This window comes from Ornithorhynchus anatinus, chromosome 13 (genome assembly GCF_004115215.2).
Source record: "Ornithorhynchus anatinus isolate Pmale09 chromosome 13, mOrnAna1.pri.v4, whole genome shotgun sequence".
NCBI classification, from domain to species: Eukaryota; Metazoa; Chordata; class Mammalia; order Monotremata; family Ornithorhynchidae; genus Ornithorhynchus; species Ornithorhynchus anatinus.
This window is the reverse complement of record NC_041740.1, coordinates 32868572-32888090: the sequence shown is the minus strand read 5'-3', so window position 1 is coordinate 32888090 and position 19519 is coordinate 32868572. Positions and strand designations below refer to the sequence as shown.

The 19519-nt window shown below is 46.3% G+C and overlaps 1 protein-coding gene across 1 annotated transcript in view; it reads left to right on the top strand.

The window, feature by feature from the left end:
* The window catches only part of CAMK1D (calcium/calmodulin dependent protein kinase ID), a 252179-nt gene that overhangs the window by 210721 nt on the left and 21939 nt on the right, over positions 1-19519 (top strand). The window contains exon 6 of the mRNA XM_029077775.2: positions 10115-10190. Coding sequence (XP_028933608.1) covers positions 10115-10190 — 76 coding nt within the window. The remainder of the gene's footprint in view (positions 1-10114; positions 10191-19519) is intronic.

The window sequence follows — 19519 nt, the reverse complement described above, 5'->3', positions numbered from 1 at the left end:
TTATAATAATAATAACAATAATAATGGTATTTATTAAGCGCTTACTATGTGCCAAGCACTGTTCTTTATCTATAGTTCCTGTTTCTTTAGGGTACTTTGGGCACTGCAATCAATCAGTCACTTATCTGAGGGTCCAGGGTTCATGTCCCTGTTCGGACGAATCCCTCTTCCCCTTGATTCTATTTATCCCCCTTGATTATATTTATTGCTATTGTTCTTATCTGTCCGTCTCCCCCGATTAGACTGTAAGCCCGTCAAAGGGCGGGGACTGTATCTGTTACCGATTTGTACATTCCAAGCGCTTAGTACGGTGCTCTGCACATAGTAAGTGCTCAATAAATACTATTGAATGAATGAATTTATCGAGGACTTTCTGTGTACCGAGCACCGTACTAAGCGCTTGGGAGAGTACTGTATTGCACGGTTGGTAGAGAGGTTCCCTACCCCCAGTGAGCTTGCAGTCTAGAGGGGGAGACAGACATTAAGATAAATTATGGATATATACCTAAGTGCTATTAGGCTGAGGGAGGGGTGAATAAGAGTGCAAATTCAAGTGGACGGGTGCTGGAGAAGAGGGTGAGGGAAGAGGAGATGCAGGCTTGGTCGAGGAAGGCCTCTTGGAGGAGATGTGCTTTTAATAAGACTTGCTCTCTGAGGCCTTTGGTTCTACTGCTGCCCACAAATGTCCAGCTGGAAGAGTGAGATGGTGGCCTCTTGGGGTTAGCTTAGTTGCCTAGAATTCCAGCACCAAGCTAGAATAGCAGGACCAGGACTTAAGCCCTCATCTCCTCCTTCCCATCACACCCGTTAGAGCTGCACCATGCTCTGAGATCTGATTACCCCCTGCCAATAACCTGGGCAGGTGCTGCAAACCCAGGCTTCTGGACAGGGTTTCTGGGAGCAGGAATGCTGGGTTTCTGGGAATTAGTAATATCCTAGCAGGTGGAACAAGGGGCAGAGCAGGAGCAGAACTCAGCAGCTGGGCTCCCACTGTCCCATTCTCTCTCAGTCCACCTCCCTGGAGACATGTAGCCTATTCACCCAGTAATAATAATACTGGCACTTGCTAAGCGCTTACTATGTGCCAAGCACTGTTCTAAGCACTCAGGTAGATACAAAGTAATTACATTGTCCCACGTGGGGTTCACAGTCTTAATCTACATTTTACAGATAAAGTGAGTGAGGCACAGAGAAGTTAAGCCCAAAGTCGCATAGCTGACAAGTGGCAGACTGAGATTAGAACCCAGGACCTCTGACTCCCAAGCCCGTGCTCTTTTCACTAAGTCACGCTGATCCTCTTGACTCAGTACTCCACTTAGCTAATCTGGCATTCATTCCGCGACCAGCCTCCAGAGCCAATGTACCCCTTGACTCAGCCCTCAGAGTGGGTCAAGTCAAAATGGCTTTCCACTGAGTTAACTGGGATGGACTTGGGAAAAGCCTGGTGCTTCTCAGGAGAAATTCTGTAGGCTCCTGTCTGAGCCTCTGCTGGGACACCAGCCTCCTCCACTCCATAGATTAAATCCCTGTGGCTGAAAGTGTCCATCTGGTCCAGCCCCTTGCCTCCGGGAAGCTTCACCCCTAAACCGTCTCAGTCAGACAAGACTATTTTTAAAGATAGAAGAGAAGGATATTTGGCCGGCTGTTTATTCCCCAGCTCCTCACGCTATGGGGGGGGGGGGGGGGTGGCGTGGCGGGGAGGTAGTTCTCACCCATCATTAATCCCTAACGCAAGTCCAAGACTGCTGTATTTACTCTATTCTGAGTCCTCCGTGTCAGCCTTGGAACTTGATTTGCTGGGGCTTTCCCAAGACTGGTTTTTTGGTTGTTGTTTTTTTCTTCAGAGGGTTGGGAAAGGGAAGGCAGGGCCTGTGATGTGCATTGAGGAGGTGATGGGGCCAGATGAGAAGTAAATAGCATCCTGTCCCATGTCCTCTTTGAAACCATCAGAGCACTGGCTAGCCATTTGTGTTCCTGGGACCCACTGCTCCCTTTTGAAGTCTAAGTGGAGAGCTTTGTGCTCGGTCCTCAGGAGACAGGCTTGATTTCAACCCGAGATAGCAGCTGCAACGCTGTCGGGAACAGTTTGCCTTAGAATGCAACATCTTGAGGCTGCAATGGGCAGCCACACGATCCTGAAACTCTTTTTTTAGGAACATTCCACATTCTCCCTCCCTCTGCATTCTGGGTCTCTCCCATACTCGGGAATACCAACTGTCCCCACTGCCCCTCCTTCCATACTTCCCCTGAGCTCTGTGTTGGCTTTGGTAACAAAGGAGCAGTAATCCCAGCTAGGAGTGGAATGGGAGGTTTGGCCAGAGACTCATACCGATGGTGGAATTTCCAGCGGCCGGAAAAGCAGACCGCACTGCCTCTTCGGCATTACTTTTCGGCAGGCTGCTTCCCCTCAGAGTGCCAGTGGGGATTGGAGCTTGTGGGAGTAGAAGGGAGCAGAACCGTGCCAGCAAGAAGATGGACCAAGAGACCGGAGGAAAGGAGCCTTCTGGACTTCTTAACTTCTGTGACTCCGTTAGTTTTTAAGTCAGAGAAGACGTGAGAGATTCCTCATTTTAATCTCTGCTTTGTCTTCTCTGCCAGCTACTTCAATTGCATCAGTGAAAAACTATGGGAAAGAGCAACATCTCAACACCCTGTTTACACTAAAAACCTACAACATTTCAACTTTTTTATACATGAAACTAAAGTCCTTGTCATTACCACTTAAAATTCCTTGGCAACTGGGATCAAGATGTGGCAAAGCCAAGGCCTTTTTGTTCAAAGGGAAATCCTTGTACCATCTTTTTGCTTTAATGAAAGACTCTTCAAATCTGTTTATTTGTTGTCCCCACACCAAAGCCTGGGGGCGGTGACACTTGAATCTCACTCTCAACACTTGGCATCAGCGAAAAATGAGGAGCAAACCCCTGTGAGAAATAGCTGGAAAAGGCTATCTTCACCCCTTGCTCCTCCTCATTCAAGAGGCCATCTTGGAACTCTTTGTGGCAGAAATGCTCTCTGACTTAGTCCCAATTCATTCGCTTCCAATAGCAAGTGTTTGTTATTCTGTCCATCAGCATGGAGAAGTAGGGAGTGTACACATCAATCAATCCATCGTATTTTAGTGCTTACTATGTGCAGAGCACTGTACTCGCTATTTGGGAGAGTACAATACAGCAGAATTGGCAGACATGTTCCCTGCCCATCACAAGCCTCTCAACCTTGACAGGACTGACTGTGTACATATAAACTTCTCCCCTTGTGGGACAGACAGCATATCCATCCTCTGTCTTCAAAGTCATGTTTTTCATAGTCAGGCAGATGGCTTTCATCTCGGTTGCTGAGGAAAGGGCAGAAATACCTACAGGTGAGGCCAACAATGAAATAGATGAAGCTTGGCTACTGTCAACAACCTCTCATTACCATCTTGAAGAGTAGTTGGCTGCTTTTGAAACCATAAACTCATCTTTCAGAGAAAGCTTAAGCTGCTGTTACTCTGTAGTGCCCAGTCATTTCCCAAAGGGAAGACAGGTTTCTGTATTACAAGGTTTTGAGGACAGAGGAGAGAATTGTGTCATTTATTCATTCGCTCGATGGCATCGAGTGTCTTCTGTGTGCAGAGCACTTTTCTTGGCTCTTGGGAGAGTTCAACAAAATGACATGACATGATCCCTGCTCTTTAGAACTTACAGTCAAATAGAGGAACTTGCACTCTGTCCTCTATTGCAAGCACTCTGTACTAAAAAGTCTTTCCATTTCCCTTTCTAGTGTGGCCTGAGTAGAAAGAGCACAGGCCTGGGAGTCAGAGGGCCTGTGTTCCAATCCTGACTCTGCCACTTGCCTGCTGTATGACCTTGGGTGAATCACTGTGTCTCAGTTTCCTCTTCTGAGCCATGGGGATTTAGTACTGATTCTCCTTCCCTTAATAGCATTAGCCCCTTGTGGGACAGGGTCTCCATCTGATCTGATTATCATGTACCTATTCCAGCACTTAGTACAGTGAATGCTACATAATCAGTACTTAACAAATATCATCATTTGTTTAATAATATTAATGGGTCAGACATGAAGTGGGCATTGGCACTAAATTTGAGCAAGCCAAGGCAGCCTTTTTCCATCTTTCATTAACCTGGTGTTTTAGCAGTAAAGGTAATTATTGAACACTTATTTTTTGCTAAGCACTGCACTAAATGTTGGGATGAATAGAAAAAAGCCATAATTCTGACATGGTTCCTGTCCCACAAGGAGCAATCAGTCGTATTTAATGAATGCTTACTGTGTGCAGGGCACTGTACTAAGTGATTGGGGGAGTACAACACAACAGTACAACAGACACATTCCCTATCCTCACTCATTCATTCATTCAATAGTATTTATTGAGCGCTTACTATGTGCAGAGCACTGTACTAAGCACTTGGAATGAACAAGTCGGCAACAGATAGAGACAGTCCCTGCCGTTTGACGGGCTTACAGTCTAATGGGGGGAGACGGACAGACAAGAACAATGGCAATAAATAGAGTCAAGGGGAAGAACATCTCGTAAAAACAAAGGCAACTAAATAGAATCAAGGCGGTGTACATTCATTAACAAAATAAATAGGGTAATGAAAATATATACAGTTGAGCGGACGAGTACAGTGCTGAGGGGATGGGAAGGGAGAGGGGGAGGAGCAGAGGGAAATGGGGGGAAAAGAGGGTTAAGCTGCAGAGAGGTGAAGGGGGGGTGGTAGAGGGAGTAGAGGGAGAAGAGGAGCTCAGTCTGGGAAGGCCTCTTGGAGGAGGTGAGTTTTAAGTAGAGTTTTGAAGAGGGGAAGAGAATCAGTTTGGCGGAGGTGAGGAGGGAGGGTGTTCCAGGACAGCGGGAGGACGTGGCCCAGGGGTCGATGGCGGGATAGGTGATACCGAGGGACGGTGAGGAGGTGGGCAGCAGAGGAGCGGAGCGTGTGGGGTAGGCGGTAGAAAGAGAGAAGGGAGGAGAGGTAGGAAGGGGCAAGGTGATGTAGAGCCTTGAAGCCTAGAGTGAGGAGTTTTTGTTTGGAGCGGAGGTTGATAGGCAACCACTGGAGTTGTTTAAGAAGGGGAGTGACATGCCCAGATCATTTCTGCAGGAAGATGAGCTGGGCAGCGGAGTGAAGAATAGACTGGAGCGGGGTGAGAGAGGAGGAAGGGAGATCAGAGAGAAGGCTGACACAGTAGTTGAGCTTACAGTCTAGAGGATGAGCTTACAGTCTAGAGGGGCTCACAATCTAAGTGAGGAAGGTTAGACACTTAGAAAATAGAAATAAACCGTAGATCAAGCCCAGACCTTGAGAGCACTGAAAATGTAAGAATCAGTAGCAAAGGGAGTAGGCAGGTATAAGATCAAATCCAGTCCTTGGAGGGGGCCACTCTGAGGGTCTTCTCATTTTCAGTCTTTGAAGCCAAAGCACTGCAGTCTCCCCAGAATTCCAACATCTCCCAAGGCTCTGAGCTCATAGTTCCTCCTGTCTCAGAAGGGCAGTGCAGGCTAAGTTTCCAGCCAAATAACAACTTAGCTCCTCATACTTCCACCTCAGTGTTGGGGAAACCATAGCCACCTCCCCATTTCTGGTAGGAGGTGAGTCCTAGACAGGGGCAGACTTACTTTTTTTAAAAATAATATTTATTAAGTGCTTATCATGTGCTATCTGCTGGGGTGGGTACATGGCTGTGAGACTGTCTACATTCTCTGCCCCACAAGGGGCTCGCATTATATTTTATTCTCATTCTACAGATGAGAATAAACTGAGTCCAGAGAGGTAAAAATGATTTGCCCAAGACCAGTAGGCCAGTAGAGGAGCTGGGACTCGGGGTTCCTGACTTGCAGTCCCATGCTCTTTCCACAAGGCCACCCTGCCTCTCCCTTGGTGAACTGTGCCACCTCAGAGAAAGGCTTCTTCAGCCACCTCCCGCCACCTCACCCCAACGGGAGCGTTGGCCTGCTCACTCATCCTCAAAGGGAGCAGACCGTTCCCTCTCCCCTTCATGAAAGCAAGAGGTTCCAGGAGCTGGCCAGAAGTGTAGACCTGTGACCCACCCAGGAGGGTAGCCGGCCACCAGGTTTTCCGTGAAGATTGGTTAGGCTGTTTTTTTTCTTCCTCCTCTCTGGCACAGAGAAAGGGCAATTTAATTGTTTGAAAAGCAAAATGCAATGAAGCTGAAGTTTTTGGAGAAGGCCCGGAGTCTTTCCTTCACAAGGCACATTTGCACTAAATTAATACAAGATAGCTTGGCTCGGGAAAAACATTTTCCATGAAGTGGAATTTTCCATTAGGCAGGTTAGTAGTAAGTGAGCACAACAGTAGTAAATTTCATTACTTGAAAATGCTATAGACCTGCTGGGTTACTGCTGGGACTGCATTAAGGATGAGCCTCCAGGATTTGCATCTCACAACCCTTGGTGGCCACGATGCATCTAATAGATGCTATAGACATGGCTTTGAAGCTGGCAAGAGTAATGGTGACTTATTCAATTTTGCCCTATCAGATGGAGCCAAAGAAATCAACTAACCCAATCCAAGTGTAAACTAGTCAGATCTGCAGCTTTCTTTCCAAATGTTCCCTGGGCCTTTCTCTGACTGGATTCTATTGGTGGTGGTGTTGTATGGCAAGCTGAACCCGAGCCCAATTCAAGTGTAAGACAGTACTGCAGCTTTGATTCATTCATTCATTCATTCAGTCATATTTACTGAGCACTTACTGTGGGCAAAGCACTATACTAAGCTTTTGGGCTTTCTTCCCAAAATGTTTCCTGGGCCTTTCTTTGAGTGGATTCTGTTGGTGGTGATGCTGTGTGGTGAACCGAGACCTGAGTGGTAAATGACCCAAGTGATTATTAAATATACCCTTAAAGAGAAATAAGGAGCCAGGGTGGTCATTTGGGGTTGTTTTTCTTTCTTTATTTGAAGGGATTCATGGAAATGTGTCTGTTGTCCAAGTAGTATAATCCACTATTCTGCCCTCCCTCCACACCTGGAAATCCAACTTGTTTGGGCTGACAGACCAAGAGGAGAGAAGGATGCTGGGCAAGAGGACGCAAGGAAATGATTCTAGAGTAGGCTTCTGGCCCACCCACTCACCTCCCATTGGCTGTAACTCTGAAGCCCTGGATGGGAGGGTCTGATGCTAAGAAGGAGCTCCCAGAAGCATTTGGCTCTGTCAGAATGAACTTCATTACTGCCATCCCAAGCCCACTAGTGGTGGGTCGTTGTTCTTCTAGGGCAGAGGACCCAGGTGGCATCGTGGAGCAGCCAGAGAAAGATCGCTTTTGCAGTATTCTTAAAGTGCATCAGCATTTGCAGGCCTAAGCATCCGGTCTCCCTGAGCAGAGAGTCCCCAGTGGTGATGGCATCCTACTCTATTTGGGTTAGCAGCCTTTGCCCATTGAAAAGAGGACTTTAAAGGGACCCAAAAGAGGACGGGGGTCTCCAGCTTTGCCTGGTCCCTCCACTCCCCCAGGTTCAGAAACCACAGAACACCCTGGAGGAGAAAGGGGAGGAGGAAAGAAGACAGGTTAAATGGAATCATGACACTTTGGCAGACAGTGGAGAGCAGTTTCATAGGCTAGAAGGCAGCAGTGGTGAGTTGTGTTCAAGCAGGAGTGTATTGAAAAGGACTCAGGCGTTTTCTGCCTCAACAATCTCCGCTCCATGTCCAGAGGTCATGGGTCAGTCCGAGATGCAGGTGAAGCCCCACCTGCATGGGTCAGTCTGAGACATTGTAAGTTCCCCGGGCTGATGGCTGAGGGCTGTGACTGGGAACCCTAGAGAGGAAATCCGGTTGACTGCTGGAGAGGAAATGTGTTTTCTGCATTTCTGGTTTATAAAAAGAGAGTTCCCAAAGGAGTCTTTGGAATGTGTTTCAAAATCTCTCCCCCCCTCCTCCCCACCCCACTATATTTGTGGGAAGGATGGTGATGGAGGAAAGTTAGAGTAAAGAGCTACCTGTCTCTTAGCAGTCAGGGTCATCATTGTGGTAGTTACTGTCCTGGAGTCGCAGCACCATGGAAATAAATCCATCAGAGAGAGCGCTCGTACACGGATTCCTGTACAGATCGATGTCTGACCTGTCTGACAGGAGGAGTAAATTTTCCCCGCTCCCCTAGCTCCTTCAATACTCCACTCTCTCCCGCCTGTCTGTTCCCTGATTCAGATGCACAGGCAGACTAATCTTAGCCCATCTGTTCAACAGATATCGTGGCTGCAGATATTTAGCGGGGTGAGGTAGGGAGACGAGAGTCATTTGGAATCAATCAATCAGTGGTATTTATTGAGTGCTTATTGTGTGCAGAGCACTGGACTAAGCCCTGAGAGAGACAACACATGTGGGAATTAGACATAGTCCCTATCCCCTGTGGGGGCTTATGATCTCAGAGTATAAGTGAGGAAAAGGGACCGAAGATAGATACAGCAGGAATGTGAGACATGGAAACACAGTACAGACCAAAACAAAATCAAAACAAAAATCAGCAGAGTGCTGTGGCTAGAAGAGCAGACTATCCGGCTGAGAGTTCAAGACATACCCATAGCCACGGCAGCAGCCACCAGTCTTCCTGTGGTTTTGTGGAGGTTTCTTGCTGTAGTTAGTGCCGTACTGGATTTGTTTCTCTCCTAGGGGGTTGGGCGCGTGCCATTCTGGCTCTGTCAGCTCACCCAGAGGAGAAACCTCTGTCGCTCTTATGCTCTTCTGAACCTTCTGCTCCATCTTAGTGACGGAGATGAGTGAGGTTCTGCCAAACTATGTGGTTTGCTTGAACCTGCTGCAGCTAGGTCTTCTCTCAGCCACAGAAAGCACATTTACATTCACCCTCTTGACACTCTCTTCTTAGGGTCCATAAGCCCCCTCCCTTGGAGAAGGAAATGGAAGCTCAGAAGGTCATTGAGCCTAAGAAGGAGTCTTTAACTGGTGTGGAAGGAAGATGGACACCAGAGCCATCTCCCAGTGATTCATAATAATGGGGATGCATGATAATCATGGTGATGTTTGTTAAGCACCTACTATGTGCTAAACACTAGGGTAGATTCAGAGTAATCCAATCAGACACAGAGCTCACCCACTAATAGGGAGAGAGAACAAGTATCTAATCCCCTTTTCATGGCTGAGGAAATTGAGGCCCAGGGAAGTTAAGTGACTTGTCCAAGATAACACAGCATCAAAGTCATGGAGCCAGGATTAACAGCAGTGTAGCATTGTAGGAAGAGCATGAGCTTGGAAGTCAAAGGACCTGGGTTCTAATTCCAGCCCTGCCACTTGCCTGCTGTGTAACCTTAGGTAGGTCACTTAGGGTACATCTGGAGAAGCAGCGTGGCTCAGTGGAAAGAGCATGGGCTTTGGAGTCAGGGCTCATGAGTTCGAATCCCAGCTCTGCCACTTGTCGGCTGTGTGACTGTGGGCAAGTCACTTAACTTCTCTGTGCCTCAGTTCCCTCATCTGTAAAATGGGGATTAAGACTGTGAGCCCCACGTGGGACAACCTGATTCCCCTGTCTACCCCAGCGCTTAGAATAGTGCTCGGCACATAGTAAGCGCTTAACAAATACCAACATTATTATCTCGGTTTCCTTATCTGTAAAATGGGGATTAAATACCTGTTTTCCTTTCTACTTAGAATGTGAGCCCGATGAGGGACAGGGACTGTCTGATCCGATTATTTTATATCTACCTCAGCCCTTAGTACAGTGCTGGGCATATTATAAGTGCTCAACAAATACCACAATTATTTCTCTGAGAACCCAAGGCACTTGACTCTCAGCCCTATGGAAAATAGAGGCTCTTTGAGGTCAAATGATACCTGCCACCTGAGAGTAGGAATGGGGTGCTGGATCCCCAGCTTCTAGATTGAACTCTGACCAAGCAGGTCAAAGGTCTATATGTGCACCAGGCAGGGCTGTGATTTCCAGTTGTAATTTCCTCTTTCTCCTCCCAGGAACAGAGCTTTCTCCATTTTACCCAGGGAAAAGCTAGCTTAGTCTATCTTCATCATTTCAGTTTTCTCAGCTAAAGGAGCATTCAACCCACTGGCAAAGTGAACAAAATTTTCATTTGGCTTTTGGCTTTTTTTCACTTAAACTTCACTGGGTTTACTTTTGCTCTTTTAACAGCTCCTGAAGTTCTAGCCCAGAAACCCTACAGCAAAGCAGTGGATTGCTGGTCCATTGGTGTGATTGCCTATATTCTGTAAGTACTTATCCTCTCAGCTCAGTTCCCTTGAGCATTATGATGGTCCATCGCCCCGACAAGCTTCTTCCTTTCCTTGCTGATCCGCTGCCTCTCTCCTCTGCCAATGGGAGTGAAATGACCAGCCTCCATTGGAGGGTATTTGAGCTTCTTGGTCTTCCAGTTCCTCGCTCATTCCATTTGCAGTACAGATTAGCAAGAGCCTGAATTTAAAGTCAGTAATGGGAAGGGAAAGTATGAGGGGCATCCTGATTTCATTGCTGCTGTCAAATAATCTTTGGTGTTACTCAGTGCTTATATAATGATAGGTGATCAATTAATTGTATGTTTTGAGCACTTACTGTATTTAGAGCACTGTACTAAGAGCTTGGGTGAGTACATAGTTGGTAGGTGCAACCTGCCCACAAGAATCTTACAGTCTACAGATTAATGATTCCCTTTCTCTGATACCCCTTCAGCATTGCTTATTATCGGAAACAGCAAGACAAACTTCCAATCACCTGCATTGGCCTCAGTCCCTGAAATATTTATCCTTCAGGAGAGCTACACCGAGCTCCCCTGTGGATTGCTTAGGACACTTCTTCCCGGACCCCTCTTTTTCTTTTTTCTTCCTTTCCTGGGACAATACTCTCCCGGCAAAAGAAATAGGTCCTGCATCCAAGTGAGAGCCTTCCACTGCTGGGATTGGCTGGGATTGTTCTGTTGCCATGGTGATTTAGAGTAGAGCCGATCCTTCCCTGGCTTGATGTTTCTGAGACTCCCCAAAGCATCATCTAGGTGAAATCGGATCTGCTGTGCCTGATTGGGAAGCTGGTAGAATTAGTACTCGCCGACCGCTCAGACCAGCCCAAAATGCATTATACACTCACAGAATTCCTGAGGGTTTGAATTTCATAGTTGCCTGAGGGGACAGACAACCCCACATTGTTTGCCCTGATTTCTGGCATCCATGCTACAAACTCTCCTGGGGCATCCGATTTCAGGATGGGATCCTGGGTCTCTGTTTCTACGCCCTGCCATCATGAACCATTTCTGCTCCAAGCCCATCCCCTAACATTGCTGCTGGCAAATGGGGATCTGTACTGGTCCTCCCAGGGTGAGGAAGCCAGCCCCAGGCAAGAAAGCTGAGGGAAGAGCCCTATTAGAGGGTGAGAACTTCCTTCCTGTCCTTCACTCACTTCCCATCCCTTCCTTCCTCTCACTGTTTCCTCCATCTCAACACCTGCCAGGTTAATGGCCGCCGGCTCCACACAGACTCAAGCCAAATTGCAGAAAGGAGTGGTGTTTTTTTTTAAGACTGGGTAACCTTTTTTGAAGCAATCTTATGATTTTTGTTTGTTAAACCTCGCATAGCTTAAGCTTAGACTGCCATACGAGTGACTGCAATGTGCGCCTCAAAATTAGGCTTTCTCCTATTCCCGGCAACCCCTTCTGGGTAAACATTTCTTGCTCTATTAGTAAAAATAACTTGTTGATGACGTAGGTCTATTTTGGTCTCTACACTAATTGCCATATTCTCCATCAGTGAGGAAGGATAGATTTTTCCCCCCACTCAGAGCATTTAACTTTTAGCTGTAATTATGCTTTATAGGTCCTTCCACTCCCTCCTCTCCCAGAGCATTTTATATTAGGAAAAAAAAGCCCGGCAATGAGTCTGGGAGCAAGCTCAGTGGAGTTTGCAGCTATCTGGGCATGGGGCAATTGCAGAGATGCCTGATGGCTTTGCTCTGAAGAACCAGTTTTGCAGTCCAGGCATGAGTGCATTAAGGCCCAGGATCAGAACAAGAACCAATCAGTGGTATTTACTGAGCGCTTACTATGTGCAGAGCACCATACTTAAGCACATGAGGGACTATAGGACAACAGAATTAGGCATATTCCCTCCCCATAACAGGTTTACAGTCCTGTAAACAGGAGACAAACATTAATTTGAATAAACAAATAATTTATAATGTATAATTTAAAGATATGTACATGAGTGCCATGGGGTTAGGGGTGGGACTTCAAATCCACACTTGACTAGCTAAAGTGCCTTGAGGGACCATTTGAGTTTTGGAAAAGCTGTATGTTTCTCCTTAAGGCTTCAAAATGCCTGAACTTTTATTTCCTTCCTCCCTCCTTTCCCACCTGCTTATGCATTAATCCCCATTTTTCAGATGTGAAAATTGAGTCAAAAGTTCACCAACTGGGCCATTAGTGCCAGAGTTCTGACCTCTAGATAATCAACATGTTCAACAAAATGTTTTTATTAAGTTCCCAGCTCTTCAGACAGGCACCTAATAGAACAAGGCAAACAGACCCTGTCCCTACCCTCAAAGTCCCTATAAAGACATTGTAATGCATTTTGGGCTGAGAGTAGTCATCGACATCATTTGTATTTATTGAGCACCTACTATATACTAAGTGCTTGGGAGAGTACAACAGAGTTGACAGACACTTTCCCTGCCCATAACAAGCTTACAGGCTAGAGGGAGTCTTTCCTCTTTATTCAGAAGCAGGTTTTATAAAGTAGTGTAGAGACATCACTTGGTTCATTACTAATCTCTTCCACTGCAGTTTGCAAAGTAATTTGAACGAATGTTCATTTTGACATTTACAAACACATTCAGCTTAACTTGCAGTTCCAATGGAAATTTGAATGCACACCAAGAGTCAGTGCCTAATTTGAATTGCGCTCTCCATTTTTCTGTGGTTTAGGGTGGTCCGTGCCAAAGCTTCTCCCCATTACCCTGCATAATTGCGAGTTGGCTGCTCTGAGTTCATGCTTATGTGTTGGAGAATTGTGCCAGTGGAGCGGGCCTTCAGCAAAATCACAGAGTGGCACAATATTGGTCTTATTTAAAAGCTAATATAAATTATAATAAACCAAACACTAGCCAAGAAAATCCATGGGTTCCCCCATTTTCTCCTTATGTTCTCATATCTAGCTCCCTTATCTTTATCCCTTCATTCTTCCTCTTAGGGCCTTCTCTTTCTCTAACCCTGCTGATAATAAGGGTATTTATTATTTTGGAAGCCAAGTAGCCTAGTGGAAAGAGTACTGGCCTGAGAGTCAGAGGCTTTGGGTTCTAATATCAGCTCTGCCACTTGTCTGCTGTGTGACCTTGGGCAAGTCACTTCACTTCTCTATGCCTCATTTCCCTCATCTGCAAAATGGGGATTCAATACCTGTTCTCTCTCAGACTATGAGCCCCGTGAGGGATCTGATTATCTTATATCTAGCCCAGTATTTAGTATAGTGCTTAACAAATACTATTATTATTATTATTACTATTATTATTATGCATAAGTAGGTACAGTGTGCCAAGGACTCTGCTAAGTATTAGGATAGATATGTTACAGTCATATCAGACATGGGTTCCCAGTCTAATAATGATAATAATAATTGTAGTATTTAAGTGCTTACTATGCTCCAAGCACTGTGCTAAGTAAGCATGGGGTATATGCACAATATAATAAGATCAAATACAATCTCGTTCTACTTGTAGCTCACCGTCTAATGAGGGAGAACAGGTATTTAATCTCCATTTTCCAAATGAAGAACCTGAGACAGAGGGAAGTTAAGTGACTTACCCAAGGTCACACGGCAGGCAAGCAGTAGAGCTGGGATGAAAACTCAGGTCCCCTGATGCCCAGGCCCATGCTCTTGCCATTAGGCCATGTTGCTTTTCTAAAGGGGAGAGAGAGAAGTGGCACTTAGCTCTCATTTTATAGATGAGGAAAGTGAGGCACAGAGATGTTAAGTGACCTGTCTAAGGCAACTCAGCAGCAATCCCAGCCAGGAGACCAGCTTGCAGAATCACATGGAGGGGCCCCTCATGATGTGCCCCACCCCACCAGGCCACACATAAGCTCCCTTCTCCATCCTCTGTCTCTCAAACACCTCAGCATAGATAGCAAGGAGGCACCAAGGCAGTGACTTTGATGTACTGCTGATGAAGAATTGCTGAGCAGGGCCCCCCTTGAGCCTTCCACTAGCCCCTATCACCCCCATATGACCCCCTCCCTGGCTGCCCATATGGGCCCCCACCTTTAGGACGCATAATTTATGTGTTACGCATAACGGTCGGGTTGGGGTTCCTCTGTGTGTAGCTGTTGGGGAGGAAGAGAGGACTGGGGGCATCCTGAGGGGAGGGGAGAGTCGAGCAGTGGACTCTGAGGACAGTGGCCCCCAAACTGGTGGCCTAGAAAGGCAATGTATTTTCTTTCCAGAAATGGAATCAAGATGCAACTGGGCAATATCTCATTTTCCATTGATTAAACAAACGCCAGAACACAAAGCGCAACCTGCCTTGAGAGGCCAAAGCCAACAGAGGAAGCTATTTTTGAATTCCAACTATTATTTGGCAAGTGTTCGGCTGCCTAGCAGATCAAAACCTGGTGGTGGGGAAGAAATTGAGTGAATTTTAGATGCAAAGATGTCATCTGTAACAGGCTGTTGTTTCAGAGCAATCAGCTAATATTTGGTTTTAATCACCCCCAGACTGCTATTTTCCACCACACCCCTTGGAAAAGCCATCCCAAGTGAGAATTCATTGTAGCTGCCTGAAATTGGTCCTTTATTTCCCCAGGAGCTCAGTTCTGATTGTTGTGATGCTGATCTCTGGACTAAGGGGCCCAACTCTCTCTCTGTTGATTCTGTGTACACACACACCCCAAGGAATTGGCGCAGCTTAAAAGTGGTTTCTATCAACTTTCTGTCAATTGGGTCTTAAAATCCACCTAGATGGTCTGGTGCCTAAAATTCTGATCCCTGGACAAAAAGGATTAGGCAAATGGAAGCCCAAAATAGAAAATTGTGTTATAACCTTGGAAGTCAGCCCTTAGGTTAAATCCCAGTGATTCACATTAGTCTCTGATGGTTTAGGCTACATAGCCCCTTAGTTAGTGGTAACCTTTCAAACTGTTTCAACTAAATTAGACCCACACTTCCTCCTCTTCAAGGCTAAAGGACATTTTACTCTTTCCGTTCCTCCTGGCCCAGGTTAGCAAAAATGTTCTTTGCTCAATGCCTTATTCCTTCTCTTTTTTTTCCACTTCTTTCCCTATATTGTGGCTTGGCCTCTGCTTTAAAGACATTGTTCCAAGAGCAGAAAATGTGTGAGCAGCATTTTCATGTAGAATATGAAAACTCCAGATTCTCACAAAACTATTCAATGAAGTTGTCAAAAAAGAGCAAAGTCTACCAGTTATCCGACCTATTTTTTTAAAAAATACACCCCTTTCTCATCTCCCACCTCTCCACAAATGCACCCCATTCTCCTATAACTAGCAATGTGAAACTCACCCCAGGCCTATCCAAACTGTTTCTTCAGACCCTACAGGCACAGGATTCTAATGGGGTGTGTTCCTTAATTCCCTAACACTGGCCAAGTGCATAGTGAAAATGACATTCTGGCAGACCTGAGGGTAATAAAATTAACGTCCTTTATTACTGGCCCAACATGCAGGCAAGTGACTTTTTGCAAGGTGGAACCAAGCAGTTATCTGCTGAAAGACACCCTGGGGGAGAGGTCAAAAAACCAGAACCTGCAGAGTCATTGCAGCTATACTGGTTGCTCTCCTCTGTCTTTTGCTGCTCTGGGCCTGGGTGCATATAAGGCACCTATGGCAGCGTGCCCGGGCCCGAGTTTTGACTGACGGGAGGAGAGAACTCAAGCCGTAGAATGTGGGGACAGTGGCCCCCCAAGCTGGTGGCCTAGAAGGGCAATGAGTTTTCAGCTCAGTACTATGTGTAGACCACTGCTGAGCACTTGGGAAAGTACAGTGCAATGGAGTTGGGAGACTTGATCCCTGCCCATAGGGGCTTACAGTCTACAGGGGGAGATGGACATTGAAATAGATTAGAAATAGGGGAATTAGTAGAGTATAAGGTATATTTACATAAGTATTATAGGGCTGGAGTGACTATCAGAGTTCTTAAGGGGTACCCAGCCAAGTTGATAGTCCATAATCTGACCACCATTTTTCCCTCTCCCTGCCCTGTCTGCCCTCTTCCCCCCGCAAAATGGTCTTTGGTGATAGTTTCACTGTTGGAAAGACACATGGAGCTTTAAAGCAGAAACAACATCAGTACTGGGCAAATGGAGGCTCTGGGCAAGTTCATTCCTGCCAGGCCCTGCTTCTAAGCTTTAGGGATAAGTAGAGTTTAAGAAGCAGCCGTATGGGTTAGTGGAGTAGTTCCACGCCTAAACCAATCTGGCCAGGACATTCTCTCTCTTGGGGGGGCGGGGCATAGATTTTTACCCTGTCAGTGGCCCTATATGGGTGAAGCAGGGGCTTCCCCAACATAGCTGGGCCCCAAACTGTTGTCTTTCGCCTATCCTTCATGTTGGCTTTGAGCACAAAACAATGAACTAAGAACTCTAAGGACTTTGAGTCTCGCTACTCTTGGTTTCAGATGAGGAGGAGTGGGATGGGGATAGCAATCAGGCTGATTTTTCCCTTTTAGAAGTTAAACACCCCACTGCCTTAATCTGTGAGAGAAATGACACCCTCGCAACATCCCACTTTCCCTCTCCCCCCAACCCTTCTGACTCATATTTCAATGCTCATTTGCTGCCACCTAATCACTTAAACTTGCTTTGCTTCCATTCTTTAATAACAATATTAAAGCAGCATGGCCTAGTGGAAAGAGCACAGGGCTGGGAGTCACAGGACCTGGGTTCCAATCCCGTCTCTACTACCTGCCTGTTGTGTGTCCTTTGGCAAGCCACTTAACTTGTCTGTGCCTTAGTTTCCTCAACTGTAAAATGGGGAATCAATACTTGTTCTCCTTTCTACTTAAACTGAAAGCCCCATGTGGTAGACAGTAATTGAGTTATTTGTTTAGACATTGAATCCCCATTATGCAAATAAAGAACCTGAGGCTGAGCAAAGTTAAGTGACTTGCCTAAGGTTGCACAGCAGGCCAGTGGTGGACCTAGGATTAGAACCCAGGTCCTGATTCCAAGACCCATGGTCTTTCCACTACACCGTACAACTTCATCATCTCAACAGTGAAAGTCAATTTTCTTAAACCCTCCTTCCCGTAGAGCTCTGGGATTGCTGCTGGGAGAGCCCTTGGTAGTACGGAGGATGAGGAAGAGTCCTTGCCATGGCTGCATCGAGGTACCTGGGAAGGGTAGGCTGATCCATCACAGTGAGCAGGGGGAGCATTTACCTCAGTGACTCTTGTCACTTGAGCAGTTCCCCCTCCATGGCCCATCCCCACCTCCTATGCCTGCTGCTTCTCCGATGTAGATGCTCTTCTGGGTGTTCTCCTCCCCATGCCAACACTTGAACACACACAGTCCCAGCACTACAAGCACAGATATTTCTTGTCCAACACCCCTGCCTCCTATGGGCAAGGCCACCATATGCATTCAATTATCTCTCCTACTACCCACCCTGCCCCCATATCTCTCTCTCTCACACACACACACGCACACACACACCTCTATTTCAGGAGTGTCCAAACCAATATTTAATAAGAGTGGTAACATTTTTGATTTTCATTCCTAGGGGCCAAGCTATGCTTTTCAATAGGACAGCCCCCAGTGCAACCTACCCCAGCTAGTTTTTGAAAACAAGTTTCTCTTGGCACGTTCGTCTACTTTTTCCTTCTGCTCTTCTTAAAGGAGCAGATTCCCATCCAAGGGGATCTTGCCTGGGGAATGATGGGAAGGGGGCAGGGAAGGGCTGGTTAACAGCTGCTTGAACAATGTCTGGGGTAGCGTGTCCTCCGCCAGGCTCAAATTTAGTCCTGGACTGCAAAGGCGGGAAGCTGGTGCCAGCTCATACTTGACTGAGATCCCCACAGGAAAAAACCAGACATTTACACATTGGAGAGATCATTTATTGTTTACTTTGTGAGGGGTAGGGGGTGGCCTATGAATAGTTATAGAGGCAAACTAATCCCTTCATACCACACATTTTTATTTTTTCAGCATACAGCTGTCACTACGAGCCAGGTTTCATTTCAGAGTGAATACCCAAACCTGGGACTTCCATTTTCCTGCCATGGCTAGTGGCGTTTGATCCTCTTTATATAGACTGCCAAGTATAAATTCAGTCTGTCACTTCACTGGTAAGATGGAGACAACAGCTTGCCAACTTATCTAGGGTAAGGATGGCTTTTTACTGGGTCATCCAGATTAGGCTGGAGCTTTTTTGACCACTATGGCAAAACTCTGGTTTCCCACATCCCTGACTGCTTTGTCAGTCAATGGTTGATATTTTTTAAGGCATTTGTTAAGTATTTATTATGTGCCAGTCACCGTACTAAGTGCTGGGGTAGATTCAAGCTACCAAGGTTGAATCAAGATTCAAGGTTGGACACAGTTCATGTCCCACACAGGGCTCACAGTCTTACACACCATTTTACAGATGAGATAACTGAGTCAGAGAGAAGTTAAGAAACTTTCTCAAGGTCACACAGCAGACAAGTGGCAGAGTCAGGATTAAAACCCAGGTCCTCTGACTCCCAGGTTAGTACTATTTCCACTAGGCCACACGGGGCACTTACTGTGTGCAGAGCACTGAATTTAAGCCTTTGAAAGAGTGCAGGAGAGTGGTCTCTAGACTGTAAGCTCACCGAAGGTATGGAATGTGTCTACCAACTCTGTTGTCTTAGACTCTCCCAAGCGCTTAGTACAGCACTCTCCACAGAGTAAGTGCTCAGTAAATCCCACTGATACAGGAGAGTTGGTAGACATGATACTGGCCCTTAGGGAGCTTAAAACCTACCAGATCTTTAGCACCAATAGATACCCGGGAGAAACTGGATTCATTGGAATCAGGCAGGAAAAACTGTTGTTATGAATGGAGTTCCTCCAACCCCCTTCTAACCTAATGTGTGTAATTTCTTTTTTGGTTGCTTATCCTTCTTGCCCCAGTGTTTGTTTAATGCTGTACTTCCCAGGGAGGTGTTGGTGGTGGCTGGGGCGAGGGGATGGTGGAGGGGAGGGAAGGATGCTATTGGCTATGGGCACTTTTGCCCTCCCTCTCCCTCTAGGAGCAGAGACAAATATGTGTTGGGAACATGTGCCCCTTAGGTACATACAGAATGTGGTATCCAAACAAGGCCTTGCTGATGTCACTCACTTCATATGTCCAGGGTAGAGGGTGAGCTGGTAAAGATTCACAGTGCTGTCAGGCTTGGTTCTGTCACATCATATAATCAAGATGGACAGAAACTCTTAGATTTAATTTTTCTTTTGTCACTGCTAAGAAGAAGCCAAGGAGAGATTCAATTACATAGGCCAAGGATTGGGGAATTGTAAACACTTAACCAATACCACAATGTGATTCATTGAGGACTTTTTTGTGTATTAGCCTTTGAGCACAAT